This window comes from Leguminivora glycinivorella, chromosome 16, assembly GCF_023078275.1.
Source record: "Leguminivora glycinivorella isolate SPB_JAAS2020 chromosome 16, LegGlyc_1.1, whole genome shotgun sequence".
Lineage (NCBI taxonomy): Eukaryota > Metazoa > Arthropoda > Insecta > Lepidoptera > Tortricidae > Leguminivora > Leguminivora glycinivorella.
In genome coordinates, this window is record NC_062986.1 from 9,417,017 (window position 1) to 9,439,010 (window position 21,994).

Sequence of the window (21,994 nt, forward strand, 5' to 3'; positions counted from 1 at the left end):
AAGAAAAATATAATGTTTCTGACTTTCTGGCTAAGGAATTTATATTATAACTATTATAAGCGACCATATAAACAAACTAAGCCAACTTTGACAACTTGCATCTTAAAAACTACTGATTCGATTTCGATTCGGTTTTTAGTTTATAATCATGCATTTATTTTTCTTTAATTTAAAAAAATCATATATCGAAATTATACACCGTGTCTACCGTTTTTTGCGGTTATTCAGTGTGATACGAAAATTAAGGTTTTTTTTTTTAAATCTTACATTTTTTTCCAATTTTTTTCAATATTTTTTTAAGTTACATAAAGTAATACCTTTCAAATGAAACATGTTTTGTCAAAATCGGACGACGTACAAAAAAATGAGATTTTTTTTTTCGGTTTTCGTAACCGACCTCGCTACGCTCGTCGTTCTAAGGGATGAAATTATAATATCCTCGGAATTTTTAATTTTAGTTTGATGTGTACTGTTACTATGTATTTTTCTGTGTCAGAAAAACATGTTATTTCTGACTTTCTGGCAAAGGAATTTCAAAGTGGCCATATAAAGCGATCTTTCCCAACTTTGGCAACTTGTATCTTAAAAAATGCTGATCTGATTTCGATGCGGTCTTCAGTTTTCAACTAAAAATTTATCTGTCTTCGATTAAAAAAAACTTGTATATCGACATTGTACATTTTGTCTGTCATTCTTTGAAGTTATTCAGTGCGAGACGGAAATTTACTTTTTTTATTTTTTTCTTACTTTTCTTTTAAATTTTTTTTCTTTGTATTTTTTTTAAATTACACAAATTAATACCTTTCATTTGAGATACGTTTTGTCAAAATCGGACGATACAATAAAAAGATAGAATTTTTTTCATTTTCATAAAACACTCGCTACGCTCGGCTTCCTAAGAGATGAAATTTCGATATCCTCGGAAAAAATCGTTTACTATAATGTCTACTATCACCATGCAAAGCGGCTTGCTTCCATCCAAAAGTGCAGCTTTTGGCCAAAAATTCTCCATAACAAGTATGACTATAAGTAAATAAATAATAAACAAAAATATTGGGGGACATCTTACATAGATCAACCTAGCCCCAAACTAAGCAAAGCTTGTACTATGGGTGCTAGGCGACGATACGAATACATACTTATATAGATAAATACATACTTATATACACAGAAAACATCCAAGACTCAGGAACAAATATCTATGCTCATCACACAAATAAATGCCCTTACCGGGATTCGAATCCGCCGGGACCGCGGCTTAGCAGGCAGGGTTTTTTTCATGAATATTTGTGGATAATCTCATGTAAATGTATATCAATTTAACTCAATCAATCAAGTGACACTGAGTACCGTATCAAACGCTGCACTTTCATTATTGTTAGCACCGAATACATCCATCCATACTAATCCATACTATCCATCCATACTATACTATATACTATATATACTATATATATATACTATATATACTATATATACTATATATACTATATATACTATATATATACTATATATACTATATATACTATATATACTATATATACTATATATACTATTATACTATACTATAATATTATAAATACTATACTATACTATATACTATATATACTATATATACTATATATACTATATAATATTATAAATGCGAAAGTAACTCTGTCTGTCTGTCTGTTACGCTTTCCCGCTTAAACCACGCAACCGATTTTGATGAAATTTGGAACAGACAACCTTTAGACCCTGAGACAGAACATAGGCTACTTTTTATTTCGAAAAAAAGGGATGAAGGGGTTGAAAAAGAGTTTGAAAGTTTGTATGGGATTTCTTAATTTTAAATGATAAAACCATGAAACTTTATATTTTAGCACTTGATAAGAAATCATTAAACATATATTTAAAGTCACATACAGGTCGAACGCGATTAATTAACATTATTTTTACCTTTAAAATAAACATGGTGGGAAATAAACATTAACTAAAAGCGGGTAGATTATATTTATTTGTCTACCCCGAACATTTATATAAATTAATATCGGGTAGTTTTGTGTTGTTTACATCTCCGGTGACATTTTGCTGGGACGTCAGTCTTCCGCGACCACGGCCAGTGCAACCTGGCCGAAAAGTTGGGAAAAAAGGTAAAAATAATGTTAATTAATCGCGTTCGACCTGTATGTGACTTTAAATATGTGTACAAAGCGCGAGAACCTAAAGTGTTATATCATTAAACATCATTCAATCATCATTGATAAGGGATAGGGATAGCGATAGGGATAGCGATAGGGAAAGCGATAGGGATAGCGATAGGGATAGCGATAGGGATAGCGATAGGGATAGCGATAGGGATAGCTTTAGCGATAGCGATAGCGATACGGATAATATGGGTATCGTTAGAGGGATACGGATAATCGGTCGGCGGTCTCTTACAATCAATGTGCTCTAAGACGATCGTTGTTTGCTTGCTTGAAGATTACGTTTGCGATAAGTATAAGCAAAATGTAAAAAATTGTAAGGGATAATAGAAAAAAGTACTTTTTACCCACCGATCACAGTGTCGAAATACGGGCTATGTGGGATGTTTATAAAGGTTTCCCCAGCGTATATAGAATTACCTACGCTGTGGTCGATGTGTAATATTTCTACAATCATTGCAAGCAAAAGTATTATGTGCAATCGAAATAATCGCAGATAAATATAGCTACAGAGAAACCTACGGTCCCTACGGATCCAAATGAAAATCTTAATGAAGTACTTTTATTACGCGGGCGAAGCCGCGGGTAAAAGCTAGTTATAAATAAATAAATAAATTGCAAACAGAACTAAAACTGTTCAAATTTTCTGACAAAAAGAAGTCTTCTATGTATCCCGCGGCGGAAGACCTGTTTAGTATTGAACTGCAGAACAAGATGAAGTAGTTAAGCAGATACGCTTTTACATTTTATCCTTTCAAAATAGGTTGCAAGTGTTGCAACACCAAAACTTTTTCGCTGTATACGTAACGTAAGGCCCTCTGGCTAAGAACGTCTACCCGAGAGTCCCAAGTGTAACTGGAATGGAGTCACGAAGTCATCAAAGATAAGAGGTGAAAATTATTAGAGAGAAAGATCATTCAGCCTTGTTATTTAACAAAGCTAAATGGTGTTTGTAATATGTCATAGTTCTTTTTGCATTTGAATAAATCGGCAATGAAAACCTCGTAAATGCAATCTGATATTTAAACAAGGAGTAGGTAGGTAATACCTTTTTTAGGTAATATTCGATCTAAACGATCACAACATGACGTTTTGCCTCATATGGCAATCAGATTATGTCTCTAGCATTAAAATTCATTAATATCAAATATTAGTCAAAATTACATAAAAATAAAATCATATATCTTATGGGCAACTGAAGTCATTTCATAAAAACCGGCCAAGAGCGTGTCGGGCCACGCTCAGTGTAGGGTTCCGTAGTTTTCCGTATTTTTCTCAAAAACTACTGAACCTATCAAGTTCAAAACAATTTTCCTAGAAAGTCTTTATAAAGTTCTACTTTTGTGATTTTTTTCATATTTTTTAAATATATGGTTCAAAAGTTAGAGGGGGGGGACGCACTTTTTTTCCTTTAAGAGCGATTATTTCCGAAAATATTAATATTATCAAAAAACGATCTAAGTAAACCCTTATTCATTTTTAAATACCTATCCAACGATGTATCACACGTTGGGGTTGGAATGAAAAAAAAAATCTGCCCCCACTTTACATGTAGGGGTGGTACCCTAATAAAACATTTTTTTCCATTTTTTATTTTTGCACTTTGTTGGCGTGATTGATATACATATTGCTACCAAATTTCAGCTTTCTAGTGCTTACGGTTACTGAGATTATCCGCGGACGGACGGACGGACGGACAAACAGACATGGCGAAGCTATAAGGGTTCCTAGTTGACTACGGAACCCTAAAAAAGGCAAGAATGAAATAACTAAGTAACCTAACCTAACATTAAGGTTACGAACAACAGCTCAAGCCTGATTATAAAATAACAATTTCCTACGACGTGTTTTTCGTATCGTAGTACATAATTATGTTACTAATTATGAGATTTATTAAATAAAATAAAAAATATTCGAAATATCCATTTTATCCGAATATCCGGATTTTCAATATCGAGTCGAATCATCCGGATTTCGAATTGGACGGATAATTGCAAGCCTAACACCGAACCACCGGGCAGAGTTTCAGTATTTAGGTTTATGAAGGTTTAGTATAGGTAAGTACTTACTCAGTGGCTCATTCTGTGCATCGATCAAGTCATAAATATCATCATTAGTGCCCCTTTCACTCGCAGCAGTATAAGAACATTGGATGAATTGGGATTCTTCGAGTTCTGGGACACGGGAGTGTTGAATACTAAAAACAATTTATTTTTGTGACTAATTGCACATTTCACATCTTTCATTGTGACGTTTTTAGACTAAGGGCCCGTTGCATCAACCACATTTGACACACACATCATCGTCACGCAGCAGACGCCTATGGAACTGTCCATACAATAAAATTTAACGAATGCTTTAACGGTGACAGACGGTTTGGTGCAACTGACCCTAAAGGTCCATTGTTGATAGTAGCTGATGTAATTTCTATGGTAATTGACTATCTACAGTACCAACGACACAATTAATGGGAAAGTAGTGTATATTGTACACACGCACACACGCACACGCACACGCACACGCACACGCACACGCACACGCACACGCACACGCACACGCACACGCACACGCACACACACACACACACACACACACACACACACACACACACACACACACACACACACCTGAGATGACCGTACCAAGGTCAAATAAGGACGCTCGCTCTTGCTAATAGCGGCGTCCCGTCCTTATTTGACCTTGGACTGTACGATTGCCTGTAAATAAATACTTAAGCGTCGTGACATTACTTAAATTTTAAAATCGGTAAAATTGAAAGCACTAAGTTAAAAGAAAAAAACTTACTTCATTGTGGTTGTGGTGCAGAATGTTTTCGACGTATTTGTTTCGTTCGACGCCACGTTTACTCACCGCTAGTCTCAAATCAAACTAAAGTTACTAAAGTGATGGCCGTGGCCGACACCGCTTGCACTGTTCGTTCAAATTCTTGGAAATAGAAAAACCGAAATAATTTCGTTCCTGCGAACTGTTCTTTAAAGAACGTATCATTTAATTCCGTTCCCGCGAACTGTTCTTTAAAGAACGTATCATTTAATTCTGTTCTTCGGAACAGTTCTCACTCATAAACGTTCGTTCACTGAACGAAAAAGAATACCGGTTAATGGAACCAGAAACGCTAAAGTAAAGTTCTCGGGTCAACGTACTGAACCGTTCCGAAAAAAATACCGGTATCCGATCCCTGGTTCCTCGTCTCTTCTAGTAGGTAAATAAGTTCTTATAGAATTTTCTGTGCGTAGCAACAAAGATTACAACCACTGACTGATATCCCCAGTACTCGTATCAATTACCGAGGTGTTTAACCACTCGGAAATTAACCAGACATGAAAGTTAATGACGCTTTACCGTACGGCACTCTACATTATGTATCAGAGAGCGGTCTACTCGTGGCGGCCGGCGGATGCTTCGCAGACATACTAATACAGGTTGTAAGTTTAATAACTGGCAATATTTTCTAAATATTATGTTAGCTATGTAAAAAAAAACAATTTTACCTAGCTAGATCTTACCATGGTGTTTAACCATTCGGAAATTAACCAGACATGTATTATTACATTATGTATCAGAGAGCGGTCTACTATAGTGGGCGGCGGATGTGTTTGCACACATACAAATACGGGGTGTGATTTTTATAACCAGCATTATTCTCTAAGAACAAATTAAATGATTTTCATAGAAATTATTTTAATTTGTCTTTTTTAGAAGTTTTTAGTGTGCTTTTCTTTTTATATTACATTTATTTCAGTTAACGAGCATTATTTTCTGAAATAGTCAACTGGCTAAAAAAATATAAAATACCTATGCAATAAGACGTTACTTACTCGTAGATTGTAGCCCTTTCCTCCGCCTCCGCACAGCGCGGGCGCATTTTATTTATGGAAATATAGGAAAATTTTGGATACACTTTTTTATTGTTTTGGGTTGTGTTACAGCGGAATATCGAATTTCTATAAGATCACCCCTTTAAACATTGCCGTTCATAAAAACTACACACTGTATATTATTCAGTTAAGTGGAGATTAAATACGTACAAGTAGGCGCTAACCGCCGCTAATTTCACTTAAACGTATGCCTTTACTAGCTTTATGGGAGAATTATTCAAACTTGTGTAAATTAGGACAAGAACTGCCGACTGCGGCAAAAACTTGTCGCAGTCGGGAAGTGTAGGGTGACCAGATGTCCCGCATTTTACAGGATTTCCCGAAATTCAGGACGGCTTTCTGTCGGTAGATGTCGCTATACGCCACCACAAAGGTGTGTACGAGTATGCATAAGCAAACGAATGGAAAGATTTACGAGAGTCCGGCGTAGCTTCCGTACCTCAATTGGTTAAGAGGGACTGCCTAGTCTACGTTTGATGTGGATTCGAGTCCCGTCTGAAGCGCAATTATTTCCATTAATATAAAAACTTGAAAAATCAACTTTGTTTTATTACTAAAAACTGTGTAGTAACTGTGGATTTCAAATTGTAGGAGTTAGGTACTAATTCTGTTGGATAATTTATGAAAAAGTTGTCCCGTACTGCCGAGTGGTGCCGGCATCGGCATCAGAAGAGAATGCGCTCAAGGCCACGTCCACGTCCGTCGACCGATAGTTTGCACGGTTATGTCTATTTCCACTGAGGAGGCACGCTGACATTTTATCCCGCCAGGCGGCGCCTGTGCAAGTGTCAGGCATGTCAGTGTCTTCCTCTCACAAATGAAATTCTTTATCTGTGCAATGGACTAATAGGGTGGCACCATCTGTCATAACCTTTGAGTGTGCCTCCTCATTAGCACCACCCCATCCTCATCCCATGAGTGTCGTATAAGGCGACTAAAGGAAAACAGATGACGGCAAATATGCACAATTGCACATGAGCAAAAGCCAAAGGGTCCCCGTATGCTTCGCGAGGTCCTTGCTTACGAGACCTGGGACCCGTTTCTCGAAAGGTACTACACAAGTACAAGTGCGCGAACTGTCAAATCGTATGGGTTGTCATGGAAACACACTTGTAATACAAGGCTTGTAACCTTTCGAGAAACGGGCCAATGTACGCGCCGCCAACACAAAAAGAAGTTGTTCCGTAAAACTGAAAAAGAAGTTGTTCCGTAAAACTGAAAATCCGATCTGGTCACCCCAGGAAAGTAGCTCGTAATGATTTAGGGATGTTTAAATTACACTTCGCATGGCAACATTATACTTAGCTCCCAGTAAGCAGGGCCATCAGTCATTGGAAACGAGTTTCGCGATGTAGATCCTTGATTTTTGCGAGATTGATTTAAGTATGCTTCCTGATACACTATTTAGTTGTAGCCCAGAAAAACGTGAATATGTGTATAATTATAATTTATTTTTATTCATAAAGTATACATACCTGCTTAATTTTGTATCATTATATTTGTCATAGCAACTCCGCTAAGTAGGTAATGTATGTAACACAATTCGTACATACTATGTATAGGTATCCAATCCATACTAATATTATAAATGGGAAAGTGTGCGTGTCTGTTTGTTTGTCCGTCTTTCACGACAAAATGGAGCAACGAATTGACGTGATTTTTTAAGTGGTGATATTTAAAGGGATGGAAAGTGACATAGGCTACTTTTTGTCTCTTTCTAATGCGAGCGAACCCGCGGGCAAGAGCTAGTATCTAGTACTAGTAGTGTAGTATGGTCAAGCTCTCTCTATTTATTAAATAAATATTAGGTAAAAATAATGTAATAAAAATGTATAGTGTATGTGCGGACAGAAATGAATAGTGGACTGTACCTGTACCTGATAACTGATCCTGATGGTAAGCAGTCAATGTAGCCTATTGACGCTTGCGACTCTAGAGCTGTTACTTTGCGCGTTGCCAACCCTTTAGAAATCTGTATACTCCACAAACTTGGATTCCAGCTGGATTAGCGGTGTATCTGCGCTAGCGATAAGCGAGCTCGCGTGCGCCCACGCAGCGGGTTGACGCTCGCGGCGCGTGCTCATTGTACGATACCCATTCAAAACTACATTCCGCCCTATCCCCGGGATGTCGGGACATCCCGGCGTTCGCTATTGGATATAATGGAGCATTGCTCCAAATTCCAACCACACCCATTATAAAAAAAAAAACATTCCGCCCTGTTTACACTTACAGTGTTTACTATCAACTAGGGGCTAATGCAGAATTTACTAATATCTGCCCGATTCGGACTTAAAGATTCGTGAAATATTCGCTCTATATACGATGTGTATCGGATATGTATCAAAAGATATGTTTTTGTTTGAAGAAACATCATTTGTACAAATTTTGACGTGTGTTGAATATTATATTAAAATCGAAGCACTGTAAATTTCGCATGTTTACTATCGACGATAGACAAATACAGTTTTTATAAATATGTATAGTATTTAGGGATGTACCGACTATTGATTTGGCCGACTAGGCCGACTACCGACTAGTCGGCGCTTGGGTGGCCGATTAGTCGGCCGACTAGTCGGCTAGTCGGCCAAAACTTAATTTTCGACTAAATTCACATTTTGAATGTCATTTTTGGTCCTTCGAACGCGCTTTTCATGATTTTTTGCAAGTTTAAAGGTTCATGACAATGTTTATATACATTTTCCATTTTTGACAACCGGCTTGGCTTAGTGGGTAGTGATCCTGCCTATGAAGTCGATAATCCTAGGTGGGATATTTATTTCTGTGATAAATACAGATATTTGTTATTTAGACAAAAAAAAGGAATTACGAATAGTTACATAATACTAACCATAATTTTCAGATGGTAATTTAATTTTGTACTGTTTTTCTATCACTAATGAAGTGCCGACTAATCGGCCCTTTTTGCCGACTAGTCGCCGACTAATCGCCGACTACAAATGTGGCCGGATAGTCGGCTTTCCCGACTAGTCGGTACATCCCTAATAGTATTCCTATTTTTATAATTTCCTAAAACACAGCAATATCAATTGGCTTTGATTTGACATTTTGTCCGTAATTATAATATTGTTACATTGGGAGAAAAAATAGTAATATGTATTATACCTCTAGAACGCAGTGTTTTTGTATGCTTACAGACCTGGGGGGTTACCATGACGTACTAAAGACGTTCAGTTTAGGTTGAGAGAAAGGGACACAGCTATAGCAGTTACATAGCTCCGTCCCTCTCTCTCTACCTAAACTGAATGACTTTAGCACGTCATGGTAGCCCCCTGCTTAGATTTAAAAATATAAAGCCCACAACTTATTCAGATAAACGTTAAACGTACTTAAAACCCTGTCTTATTGACACCTTATTTTATTTGTCATAGAAGTCACTCTGACGTTTACAATGAAAAGGTTCTATAGTGACCTAGGTTTCAGATCGGTTCACTAAGCAGCAATGACGAGATCTAGAGACTGCTTCATAAGTGACCTTCGCCAGTCGTTGCAATTAGTACTAAACTGATTTGTTGGATCCTATTATTCCTATTATGGACAACGTTAATGTTAGGTATTTAGAAAAAAAAAACATGACTAACATTCTTGTGCTTCTGACCTGACTGACATAAATAGTTTTCAAATGTTCAAATTCTTTATCTTGATACATAATTATTTGCTTTTTCCCCTCACTAGCTCGGAAACACGTGTTTTTTCCTTTAATACCGGCGGGTAAAAACGCATTTTATCCATTAGTGGGTAAAGTAATTTGACCTTGAATAAAGTCAAATTAACTGCTTTAAAATTCATAAAAGTAGGTGAATCTAGTAATAAAGATGATTTACCACCTGTGGAACTACTGGAAGCAGTGATAAACGCATTTTTTGCGTTGTAGTTTCCTCGCTATAGTGAGGGGAAAAGTTTTGTGTTACACTCGGGTGCAAATGTATTTTACTTCTCGTGTGTTAAAAAACTCGCAAGTTCAGGATTCTATTCTCCTCTAGAATCCTTACACTTACACTTGCTCGTTTTTCAATTCCACACTCGGCGTTAAAATACAACTTTGCCCCCTTGTATAACAAATAACTATTGTTTAACTTGCATTTATAAGTTTTCATATATGTAGGCTTCTTGAGTCTTAAATCTTATAATAAAACATTCTTTATGTGCGAAGATTTTTTTAAGCGAGGGTTAGCGAGAATACCTATAGTATTTTTCGACTGGGATGAGTTCTGTGACAGTAGAAAGTTTGTTTGCTTCACAGATGTCATATAAACCATAGATCAAGCACACCTCGGACACTGCCGATCAAACATATGAAAGAGGCGCGTTCCTAGCACACAGCCTAAGCTCGTGTAGGTGAACGCGTACTTAGGCTTGTATAAGTGAAATATGACAGGTCGACTGTTCGCGTTTTTGACAGGCGGTAACTGTGAGGTAACCGAGAGGGGGAGGGCGACACTTTCAGCGGGGAGCAGGAGTGGCCATACTGTACGATAGTACTCTTTATTATACTGTGGATCAAGCAAACGTAATGTGTCGCTTAACTTCAAACCTGGGTAAATCCATTCTGCTTTAAGGTTGAATATATAAAAAATATAATATGATCTGAAAGATAACCAACCTTATAGCAGAATGGATTTACCCAGTTTTGAAGTTAAGCGACACGTATCTACTTAGCGTGTCAAATGAAAACACTCAAGGGCCTGAAACATATTTAAAATCACAGGCAAGTAACAACTTCAGTACAAAATCTGACACGCTCGGCCGCCATACTCGTACAAATAAATGAACTCGTTTCTTCTATCTAAATCTAATTCTGTGGTTTGCTTTTTATTCAGGCATCCATACTTCCCTACTAATATTATAAATGGGAAAGTGTGTATGTCTGTTTGTTTGACATTACATTTGAAAAACGGAGCGACGAATTGACGTGATTTTTTAAGTGGATATAGTTGAAGGGATGGAGGGAAGGAAGGAACGCGAGCGAAGCCCCGGTCAAAAGCTAGTATTATATATATGTATCCTAATATTGTCTTCGGTTACCGCGATAGTTACTCATGAAATAAAACTATGGAAACGGATTAAATCGCGTATATGTATCCTATTAAAATACCTCACTACACTATTTAGTTCGTCAGTGATGCGTCGATGCACTAACTGGGTGACCCACATCGCTAAAACTCCGAGAATAGTACCTTTGCTAATAAACTGCGCGATATGTCCGTCGCCGCCGCCAATTTTGAACTAGCAATGATAACTAAAAGATCCAGGGTATATGTTACTCATTTGTTAGCGCCAAGATTTCCGGCACAATCAAATTGATAGTCAGAAGTGCATGCTTAAAATTTATTTAAGAAGAGAACGTAGAAATTATACACCTAAACTAACTTTTGCCCGCGGCTTCGCTTGCGTTAGAAAGAGACAAAAAGTAGCCTATATCACTTTCCATCCAATCAACTATCTCCACTTAAAAAATCACGTCAATTCGTCGACGCCATTTTTCCGTGAAAGACGGGCAAACAAACAGACACACACCATTTATAAATATTAGTATGAATTAGGGCATATTTTTATTTTGTTGTCGATTTCACTTTTTATTATTTCTGAAAATGTTTCCACTTTTTCTACTCAGAGTTATGAGCTCTTTCGATTCTACTAGGAGACAAAAAATGTCCCAAAATTTCCATACATTTTTTGCCTTCCTCTGAGTTACGATCAAACATTAATGAGAAATTGTAACTCAGCGGAAAAAAATATAAGACATTTTTTTCTCCTGCGGAATCTAAGGAGCTCTTGATTCTGAGTAGAAAAAGTACAAAAATTTCCCTCATTTGGAAGAAAAAGTAAAACACACAAAAAAATAAAAATATGCCCATAATATGTTTAAAATTTACCTATACTTAAATATTATGTTTAGCTCACATGGACATCGTACGCGATGATACAGCATATCAGTGATACTCGTGACTGAATGATGAGTTTAGTGCGGAAATGTAAATTTTGATAAGGCAGCTAGGGTGATCATCCGGTCCGGTGACTAATAAAGTGATCATAACTAAATACTTATGAAATAAAACTATGGAAACGGATTAAATCGCGTATAATGAATTTAAAATACATCCCGACGTTTCGAACTCTTTACAGCGTTCGTGGTCAACGGGTGACTGAGGAAAAATTATTAAATTCATTATACGCGATTTAATCCGTTTCCATAGTTTTATTTCCTGAGTAACTATCGCGGTAACCGAAGACAATACTAAATACTTATGTTTCATTAAAAATCACTGAGTACAGTCAACCAATTGGAACCCTAGGCCACTGTAGAACTATGTCATAGTGACGCCATAGATCAGATTCTAAGAAATCTCTTACTGCTAGTCATTTTGACACGGTTGTAGAGTGTAATATGGTTCCAATTGGTTGACTGTACCTGCACTACTATTTTACTACTATTAATGTTCAAAACCCGGAACCTGGATCATTTAGCCATATTTTTTTTAGGAAGGTATTACCTAATATTGTCTTCGGTTACCGCGATAGATAGATTGGGACATCTTCTTCATAGGCTTGAAATAAGTTTTAATAGAAGCCCCAATCCCTGAGCCAATTCCTGAGGCCTGTGAAATGTCAAACTCCTCTACAAAGCGCGGGAGTGTACAGGCTAGACTGTGAGTGCGGCCTGTCATATGTGGGACAGACGAAACGAAGCATTTCCACACGGGTGAAGGAACACATAGCGGATGTCAAGCACCGTCGGCAAAGGTCTGCAGTCTCTGAACATGTCATGGATAAAGTCAATCATGCTATAAAGTTTGACAAGCCTCTGGTTCTCGCTAAGGAGAAGCGATATATACCCAGAATGTTGCGAGAGGCCATTGAGATCAAGAAATATCCAAACTTTAATAGAGAGGATGGCTTTACTTTGCCACCGGCTTGGGATCCAGTAGTACATCTGATAATGGAACAAGCACGACGAAGGCTGTGAGGCATTTGTGTTGTATGGTGTTGGACATTTGCAGTTTGTTTCTTTGTCAATTTTGTGTAGATTAATTGGTTAATTATTTTTTAACAGAGTAATGGTAAAATTTTTTGAATATTGTATAACTAGCTTTATTAATAGTGTGTGAACCTGCCTTAGAAATCTATATTATTTGTGGTCATGGTTCGTTAATATTTCTTGTAAGTGGGTAGCTTTTGCACATTTTAATTTATCCTCAGTCACCCGTTGACCACGAACGCTGTAAAGAGTTCGAAACGTCGGGATGTATTTTAAATTCATTATACGCGATTTAATCCGTTTCCATAGTTTTATTTCAAGGTATTACCTAGTCTGAGTTTTCTAGTTAGTTTTTTTAGATATATTAAAATATAAATATGTTAATAATAAAGAATATTTTTAGTTTGAATACTAACTGAAAATTGTTAAATACCGTTAAGTAAATAACTAAACAGAATGGGTGTATTTTGGATGTAAGAAGAGCAAAAAAGGTTGAACCCACGCAAGCGGAGCCGCGGGCACAGCTAGTGTGCAACAATGCAAAACATTTACGGATTCACGTAGGCAGGTGACTTTTGGCACCGGCTTCGTGCTTTATTTATAGCTGCAATTATAAATACTTACATAATATGACGAAACAAACATGCACATTATTTGGCCAAAAATAAGGGGTTTAAATTAACATAATTAAATATGATCAAGTATGTTTTACTGTTTAAAAATTTATTATTTACTGAATGCGTATTACTAGTATCGATATGATAGAAAACCTGTATATATAATTACGTTATTTATGTCAAAAAAAGGCCTTATCAAGTATTTACAATTTTAATACCTGGGGGGCGATTTTTTAATCTCGCATACGGGATTTTGTGACTAAAATACCGGTTGAAAACGGTGACTTGCTTATTATTGGGTTGGTAAGAAAGTAATGAGCGATCGATTGAATTCCACATAAAATTTTTGAGAGAGTTCTAGAATCTTCTATGGTCGAAAGTATATAAAGGGCGAGTCGCACAGTTTCTCGTCAGTCATTCACTAGCTGTCGCCGAGCTAATATAAGGAAGAAAATGGACGAATTAAAAGTGCATGTAAGGCATTGCTTACTATTTATGAATTTCAGTCTGGCCATTCAGCCGCCGAAGCAGTGCGTAATATATGTCAGCGTGTTGCTCCTGAAGTTGTGTCTGAGGCCACGGCGAAACGATGGTTCCAGCGGTTTCGTAGTGGCGACTTTTCATTATCAGATCAACCTAAGTCTGGTCGACCGGTGAAGATTGATGTAGCCAAATTAAAAACCTTAATTGAAGGAGATCCGAGGCTAACGAGTCGTACTCTTGTTACCGAGTTAGGCTGCTCTCATGTCACCATAGAAACACATTTACACGAGTTGGGAAAAAACTACAAATACAGTGTTTGGATACCGCACGAACTTGATAGATAGAGATCAACTAAACCGCCGTGCCGATATCTGCATACAACTTCTGTCTTTTCGCCGCACATTTAACTGGTTGGACCATCTTATCACTGGAGATGAAAAATGGGTCTTATATATAAATCACACACGCAAACATCAGTGGCTAGCTCCGAACGAAAAAGGAATAGAGGCACCAAAAACAGAGCCTCACCCTAAAAAAGTTATGCTGTCCGTTTGGTGGGATATTCATGGTATTATTCACTGGGAACTCCTACCAAGTGGAATGACTGTTACCGCATCAGTATACTGTACACAGCTTGAAAATTTAAACCAAAAAATCTGTCAGAATCGTCCACAGCATGCTAAAGTTTTTTTCTTACACGACAATGCTCGCCCACACATTGCAAAAGTGACTCGGCTAAAGCTATTGGAGCTAGGTTGGAAAGTGATACCTCATCCACCGTACTCTCCAGACTTGGCACCTACGGATTACGCATTGTTCAGATCGCTAAGCAATGCCTTGAATGAAAAAAAGTTCGATGATCAAGCCCATCTACGACAGTACATAGCTGAGTTTTTTGAATCTAAACCTAAGAACTTCTTCGCCGATGCTATTCATTCTTTACCAGAACGATGGAGACAAGTAGTAGATAATGAAGGCCGTTATATTTTTGATAAGTGATTAAAATAATAAATTAAATAAAAATTACAATATTGGTTATGATTCGCTCATTACTTTCTTACCAACCCAATATTTTCAGTGACAACTTTCTGAATTCGAACGCGTGAGATTCAAAAATCGGCCCGCTGGTGTGTTGCCACAGATGCTGCTAGCTGTTGACGTTAAATTATGGTCGCGTACACACTTAAAAATGATTGTCGTTGTTTTGTCCTCTTTATTTTAATGTATAATTTTAATTATAAACTCTGGAAATATTGTTTTATTTTAAATTGTGTACTTTTTTGCATCTTTTTATCTATATGTATATCCTGTTTGTGATGTGTGTGTCATGTGTGTGTTTTCCGTGTTTTCACTCGCAATGACCCCGACGGAATATCTTTATTCATTATTTGTTTCTAAATGATGCTTATAAGCAAAAAAATTTCAGTACCTAAAAATGTTAATTTTTAAGATTAACTTAATTAGAATAAGTTTTTTAAAGTGTATTCCTCACTGTATGGACTTTGGTCTGAAATAAAGTTTTTTTTTTCTTTTTTGTTTATTACACGTAGGTGTTCCAAATAGACAATGATTTATGTTTCTAAAAAAAAATATACAAATACTACCGCCTCGCGCCTGTAATGTTGCTATTGATAGTGAAATTAATATGAAAATAGATATAAAGTACTTAAGGGTGATAAGTATTATTCTAGTCAAACTGTTAAATAGTGTCTCAATGGTATCAGATTTTTTTAATGAGCAAAAGCAGCACAAGAGCGTACGAGCCGTCCGTTGGGAATAGGGTTGCCAGATCGGGTAGCCCGAAAACCGTACATAAGGACATTTTATCGGGATTTTGGCACTTGGAAAAAATAAAATCAAATATGTTATTTTTCCAACTCGAACCACGCGTTTTCATAATAAAAATGTAATGGTATTTTAGTAAATGTGATAAATTGATAATGACCACCAATGTATTTAGCTTAAGGTCGATAATAGAACTACGATCATAGACAACATGCCGTAATTTTTCTTTACGTTAAAGAAAAAGAGAGGCATACAGACCTACGATCAAAGATATAATGTAATACGGGCCTAAGTGTAAATTTTCATAAAACATTTCTTGACATTTCTAAGCGCCGTGGCAGCGACGTTTCGATTTTGTTTGTTGTTTTTGCAAAGTAAAATCTCGGGAAATTTTTCATTTCGTCGGGAGTCGGGACAACGTGACATAAATCGGGAGAATCCCGTCAAATCCCGACCGTCTGGCAACCCTAGTTGGGAAGCAGTCATCGCCGCCCATGGACATAAACAATATCAGATAAGCCACTTATGCGTTGCCGATCTTTGAGAACCCTCAATACCTGCTTTTTGAAGAACCGCATGTCATAGCGCTAGGGAAACACCTCAGATATTTTCCATACGTCCCGTAACATTCATACTAATTTTATAAATGGGAAAGTGTGTGTCTGTTTATTTGTTCGTCTTTCACGGCAAAAACGAGCGTCGAATTGACGTGATTTTTTGAGTGGAGATAATTGAAGGGATGGAGAGTGACTTTGGCTACTTTTTGTCCCTTTCTGACCCCCCCACTTCCCTAAAATAGGAGTTGGAAGTTCGTATGGAGCGTTCCGCAATTTTCGAATTTAGCGCGAGCGAAGCCGCGGCCAAACGCTAGTAACTTATAAATTAAATACATACGTAGTTAATTAATATTGTAAAGCAATGAAGTGTAAGTAGTGGAAAAGTGAAGTATTGTAAATTCTCATTTCCATCCCTTTATGGTTGAACTTGAATTAAAAATGAAACTTTTATAGTGAACAAAAATGTGTTTCAAGACCAATTTTAAAAGTGGAATACCTAATTTGGATTGTTCGTTTTTACTCCGTAACCGGTCAAGCAACTGCCAAAATTATGTCACGTGCTTCCGAATTTAATTAGGTAATAATTATAGTTACGAAGAACCAGCCAGTGATCACCGTGTTAAGAATAAGAATAAAAGTATTTCATTTAAGAATAAGAATAGTTTATTTTTAAAATTTTTTTAAATACTGGTAGGTATTATTCTGCTCCACACTAGGCTATGTTATGGCTATGACTATCCTAACTCAATACATTCTTTTTAGTACAAATGGTGCTTTTTGCCCGTCTCGTGTCGATTTAAAACTCTTTCTTTGGCCGTGATTTAATTTATCGCCACTCATTTCGAACTTCCTTTTTTCCGCACTTGTATCGTATTGTACTATTGCTCAAAAATCTCAGTTTTTAAGGTTCCGTAGTCAACTAGGAACCCTTATAGTTTCGCCATGTCTGTCTGTCCGTCCGTCCGTCCGTCCGTCCGTCCGTCCGTCCGTCCGTCCGCGGATAATCTCAGTAACCGTAAGCACTAGAAAGCTGAAATTTGGTACCAATATGTATATCAATCACGCCAACAAAGTGCAAAAATAAAAAATGGAAAGAAATGTTTTATTAGGGTACCTCCCCTACATGTAAAGTGGGGGCTGATTTTTTTTTTCATTCCAACCCCAACGTGTGATATATTATTAGATAGGTATTTAAAAATGAATAAGGGTTTACTAAGATCGTTTTTTGATAATATTAATATTTTCGGAAATAATCGCTCCTAAAGGAAAAAAAAGTATGAAAAAAATCACAAAAGTAGAGCTTTATAAAAACTTTCTAGGAAAATTATTTTGAACTTGATAGGTTCAGTAGTTTTTGAGAAAAATACGGAAAACTACGGAACCCTACACTGAGCGTGGCCCGACACGCTCTTAGCCGGTTTTTTTTTACTTTTTTGAAATATCAAATGTTTTAAAAAAAGTGTTATTCGGGTGACTAGCGTCACGAACAACGTCGCGACAAGAACACTAAAATTTTACGATGGTGAATAAGGATTTTTTTATTGCTTTTGAATAGTTTTGTCTTCACTTATACGTAAGTTTGAAAACTTTATAAATTAAACATAATAAATATGTATATTAATGGCCGTTATTCGTAAATAGGCAGTAAAAATATAAATTAATTATTTTTGTTTCGATTTAGTATATGTACATAGATATAAAATTAATAAAAAGTATAAAAACTTATCACCAAATTAATAATAGGTATTTTAAGTTGATGAAGAAAATTAAAAGAAAATTATGTGAAATTAGCTTTTGCCCGCGGCTTCGCTCGCGATTAAATCCGAAAATTGCAAAGTGCTCCATACAAAAATTCACCCCCCATGTTAAGGAAGTGGGGGGTTAGAAAAAGACAAAAAGTACCCTATGTCACTCTCCGTCCCTTCTACTATCTTCTCTTCAAAAATCACTACAATTCGTCGCTCAGTTTTGCCGTGAAAGACGGACAAACAAACACACACACTTTCCCATTTATAATATTAGTATGGATAATGTATCTATAGTGTATAGTAAAATATAGAAAACAAGTTTCAAGTTACAAAAAAGTTAAACAAAATTGGATCTCAAAGATATGATTTTTTTTTCAATTCATTGTCTACTAGCTTTTGCTCGCGGCTTCGCTCGCGTTAGAAAGAGACAAAAAATATTCTTTTTTCAATTTATTCGTCGCTCCGTTTTGCCGTGAAAGACGGACAAACAAACAGACACACACACTTTCCCATTTATAATATTAGTATGGATTTATTTATTAATAACACTTAAATAAAAATTCCATACAATAATGAATATTTTTTTTTAATGAAAAACCAGCCTAATGTCTATTGTATAAAAACGCCGCATGCACTATTTTCATGAATTCAAAAAATAATAATTATATATATATGTGTCTTGAACATAAAACTTTTAAAACTTACAAAAATATTCAGAAATTACAATATAATTATGTCCCAACATATGTCAATATTATTTTCAGCGGAACATACTATAAAATACTATCAATCATCATAAAAAGATCAACAATGTACACAAAAATTCATAGTTTTCAATTTGATCGTGTAACAGGACTCTTCCTGTCAGAAACAAATCAATGTGGAATTAAAACTATAATTAATATATAATTATAAAAGGTATTACATTTAAGGTAAAAAAACTAGAACATGTGGAATATAAAATTAAATACAACCAATAAATGTATTAACTTTTCAACTACATACCTACATATTATATTTAAAAAAAAAGTAAATACTTATTAAATTTGATTCAAAAATGAAAAGAGTGAATGAATGAATGTTGTTAGATAACCGCTCACCTGCTGCAGGGCGCGCGAGCACGAGCGGCAGCACGAGCAGCGGCAGCAGCAGCCGCATGCTCCTAGCGTGGCATGCCGGCGCGTGCGGCTCCGCGCTTCGCCCCCGAGCTCAAAAACTTCACAAGTCCCAACTCAAAAACCGACCACTCAAGCATTCAAAAAATTAAAAAAAATGTTTCGCGTTCGCGGCACGGCGCCGCGGTGTGCCGGCGGCGGTGTGTTGGCGCGCACTGACCGAGCGCGTGGCGGCTAGCCGGTGCAAGTGCAGCGAGTCGTCGACCGAGGCCGCGCCACGCGGCAGACACCCGAAACACTAGAGTCGAAAGCCCTACGGAACTACCACCGCGACGATAACATCGTCTATCTAGGTAGACTATTTGTGCCGACCCGACTGACTCAACTACTTTATCTTCATTAATTAAATACAATAATATGATACACTGATAATTAAACACGAAGTCATACTAAATACTAATAGTTGCATCATTTAGATCAAATTATGCATTCATTGAAGTGAAAATAATTACGTTTTTAAGAAGACGGCATAAGAAATTTATCGACGCACTTTGATTTCAGTGCGTTGAAGTCTATTCAAGGGCGCATACATTTTCACAAACTCGTCTAGAAAGGCTCTCTCGTCAGTGTCAAGTCAAGAGCGAATAATTCTATATGTTACTTAGTTGACGAACGTATTTTATTTTTTTGTTAAATAATCGAGTTAATAATTAAATTCGTGTAACTCATGGAGAGTTACACGAATTTAATTATTAACTCGATTCACTCCATGTACCTACCTATTTTACCTATTTAGTATTGCTGCCACCTAAAATTCACAACTCCAAGATAAGTATACGGACCTACCCCTATTTCTCCACGTGTAGTGTGGTATGAAAACACGGTCACTAGTGAATCAATATGGAAACTACTTATTTATTAATATAACAAAATTAAATATAGCAATACTAAATAATACGAATACTACGATTAGCAATGGGTGCAATACAATTGAATTATTTAGCCATTAATTGTCAAAAAATACTGTAATACTGAAAAGGTTCTACCTACAGTCATTCTAACTTTGTACCTAGAGCCAGATTTAGTTAATGAAATTAATTAACCCCTATTTAATAAAATATATCTTGTAGAATTAAATAACTAGGTACGTAAATTCAAGCGCTTTAAAACTTTCAACTCATCAAACTTAGAAAATATTCTAATTGGATACCTATACCTAAATATTCTGATTCTTATTCATATTATTCACAACCTAATTCGTCTACATACTGTATAATGAACGCTGAGGAGTTCCGTTCTGATCATCATCAGCAGTTCCACTTCATCAAATGTAAAATTTGTAATCTACGTCCTTGACCTTCTCATAACAAATATAAAAGTCACTATACGTGTGCTTCCTTATAACTAAAAATATTAGTAATAGGCAGTATATAGAGACGAACTTTTAAAATGGTTATAACTTCTGTACCTCGTGTGTCCAATTAAATAAATAAAATTGAAATAAACCGATAGGCTCCCGGATGCCGTTGAAATTGAAATTCAATGCAAAGTGCCAGCGCGTCCAATCCGCAAGGAAATTAAATTTTTATTTGCTGCTGATGTTCTTAATATGAAAACTTACCAGGATGTTGTTAACAACTTGTTACTTCGAGCACGTTCGGTGTGAATGCTTTTACATATTTTTTATACTTGTTATGGTTGTAGCACAATATGTACTTATGTGAAAACATTACACGTGTATTACACACACAGAAGTCATGTTTTGAATTATGAGAGCCTACTACTACATTAAGATCAATGTAGAGAAGATCGGCACATTCGGCATATGTTATATGAATTAGACGATAAAACTAGAATAAACATCATGGTCCCAATCCCAAGCTCCCACGTATCTACCTTCCTAAGGTAAGACCGTCCGCATTGTCGGGCTAATCACGTTATTTGATAAATGAATACGTGGCTGTAAATTGCTTCACACTTTTGTTTTATAACATTGAATAATATTTTATCAAAATAACATTAAAATGATGTAAATTTTTCTGTTTTTATGATAAGATTGACATACCTATGCGCCGTAAATTCATAAGGTTTTTGTGTGGTCTTTCTTTAATACTACGTCTGTGGCAAACAAGCATACGATCCGCCTGATAGAAAGCGGTCACCGTAACCTATGGACGCCTGCAACTCAAGGAGTGTCACATGAACGTTGCCAACCTTTAGAAACTTGTGTACATACACTCCTTTTCGCTGTGTTAAGTACACAGCAAAAAGGAGTGTACACTAAGGAGGGCTCAGGTTGCCGACGACTCAAAGGACAATAGACGGAACAAATTAATTCCGTCACCAGCACACCGCGCTCTCGTTGAGCTCTAACAGCCTTACTCACCGGCAGGAACACAACACTATGAGGTTGGTCTACCTAAATAATTTTAAAATAAAGAAAGTTTTCCTATAGTTACTTACGAATAATACCTGTTAATTCTTAATTTGCCCGTTAGATAGACTTCTCCGCATTTACCTTACGTAAAAACTAAATAGTAGGTACTAACACAAATTCAAACGGCCTTTTTCATTGTGGTGCAAAAAAAGGTGTGATACTCAAGA

The 21,994-nt window shown here is 36.4% G+C and overlaps 1 protein-coding gene across 1 annotated transcript in view; it reads right to left on the bottom strand.

Annotated features, from left to right (window-relative positions):
* Positions 1 to 19,661, bottom strand: part of LOC125234605 (follistatin) — a 66,623-nt gene extending 46,962 nt beyond the window's left edge. The window contains exon 1 of the mRNA XM_048140927.1: positions 19,376 to 19,661. Coding sequence (XP_047996884.1) covers positions 19,376 to 19,433 — 58 coding nt within the window. The 5' untranslated portion in view covers positions 19,434 to 19,661. The remainder of the gene's footprint in view (positions 1 to 19,375) is intronic.
* Positions 19,662 to 21,994: the final 2,333 nt, after the last annotated feature.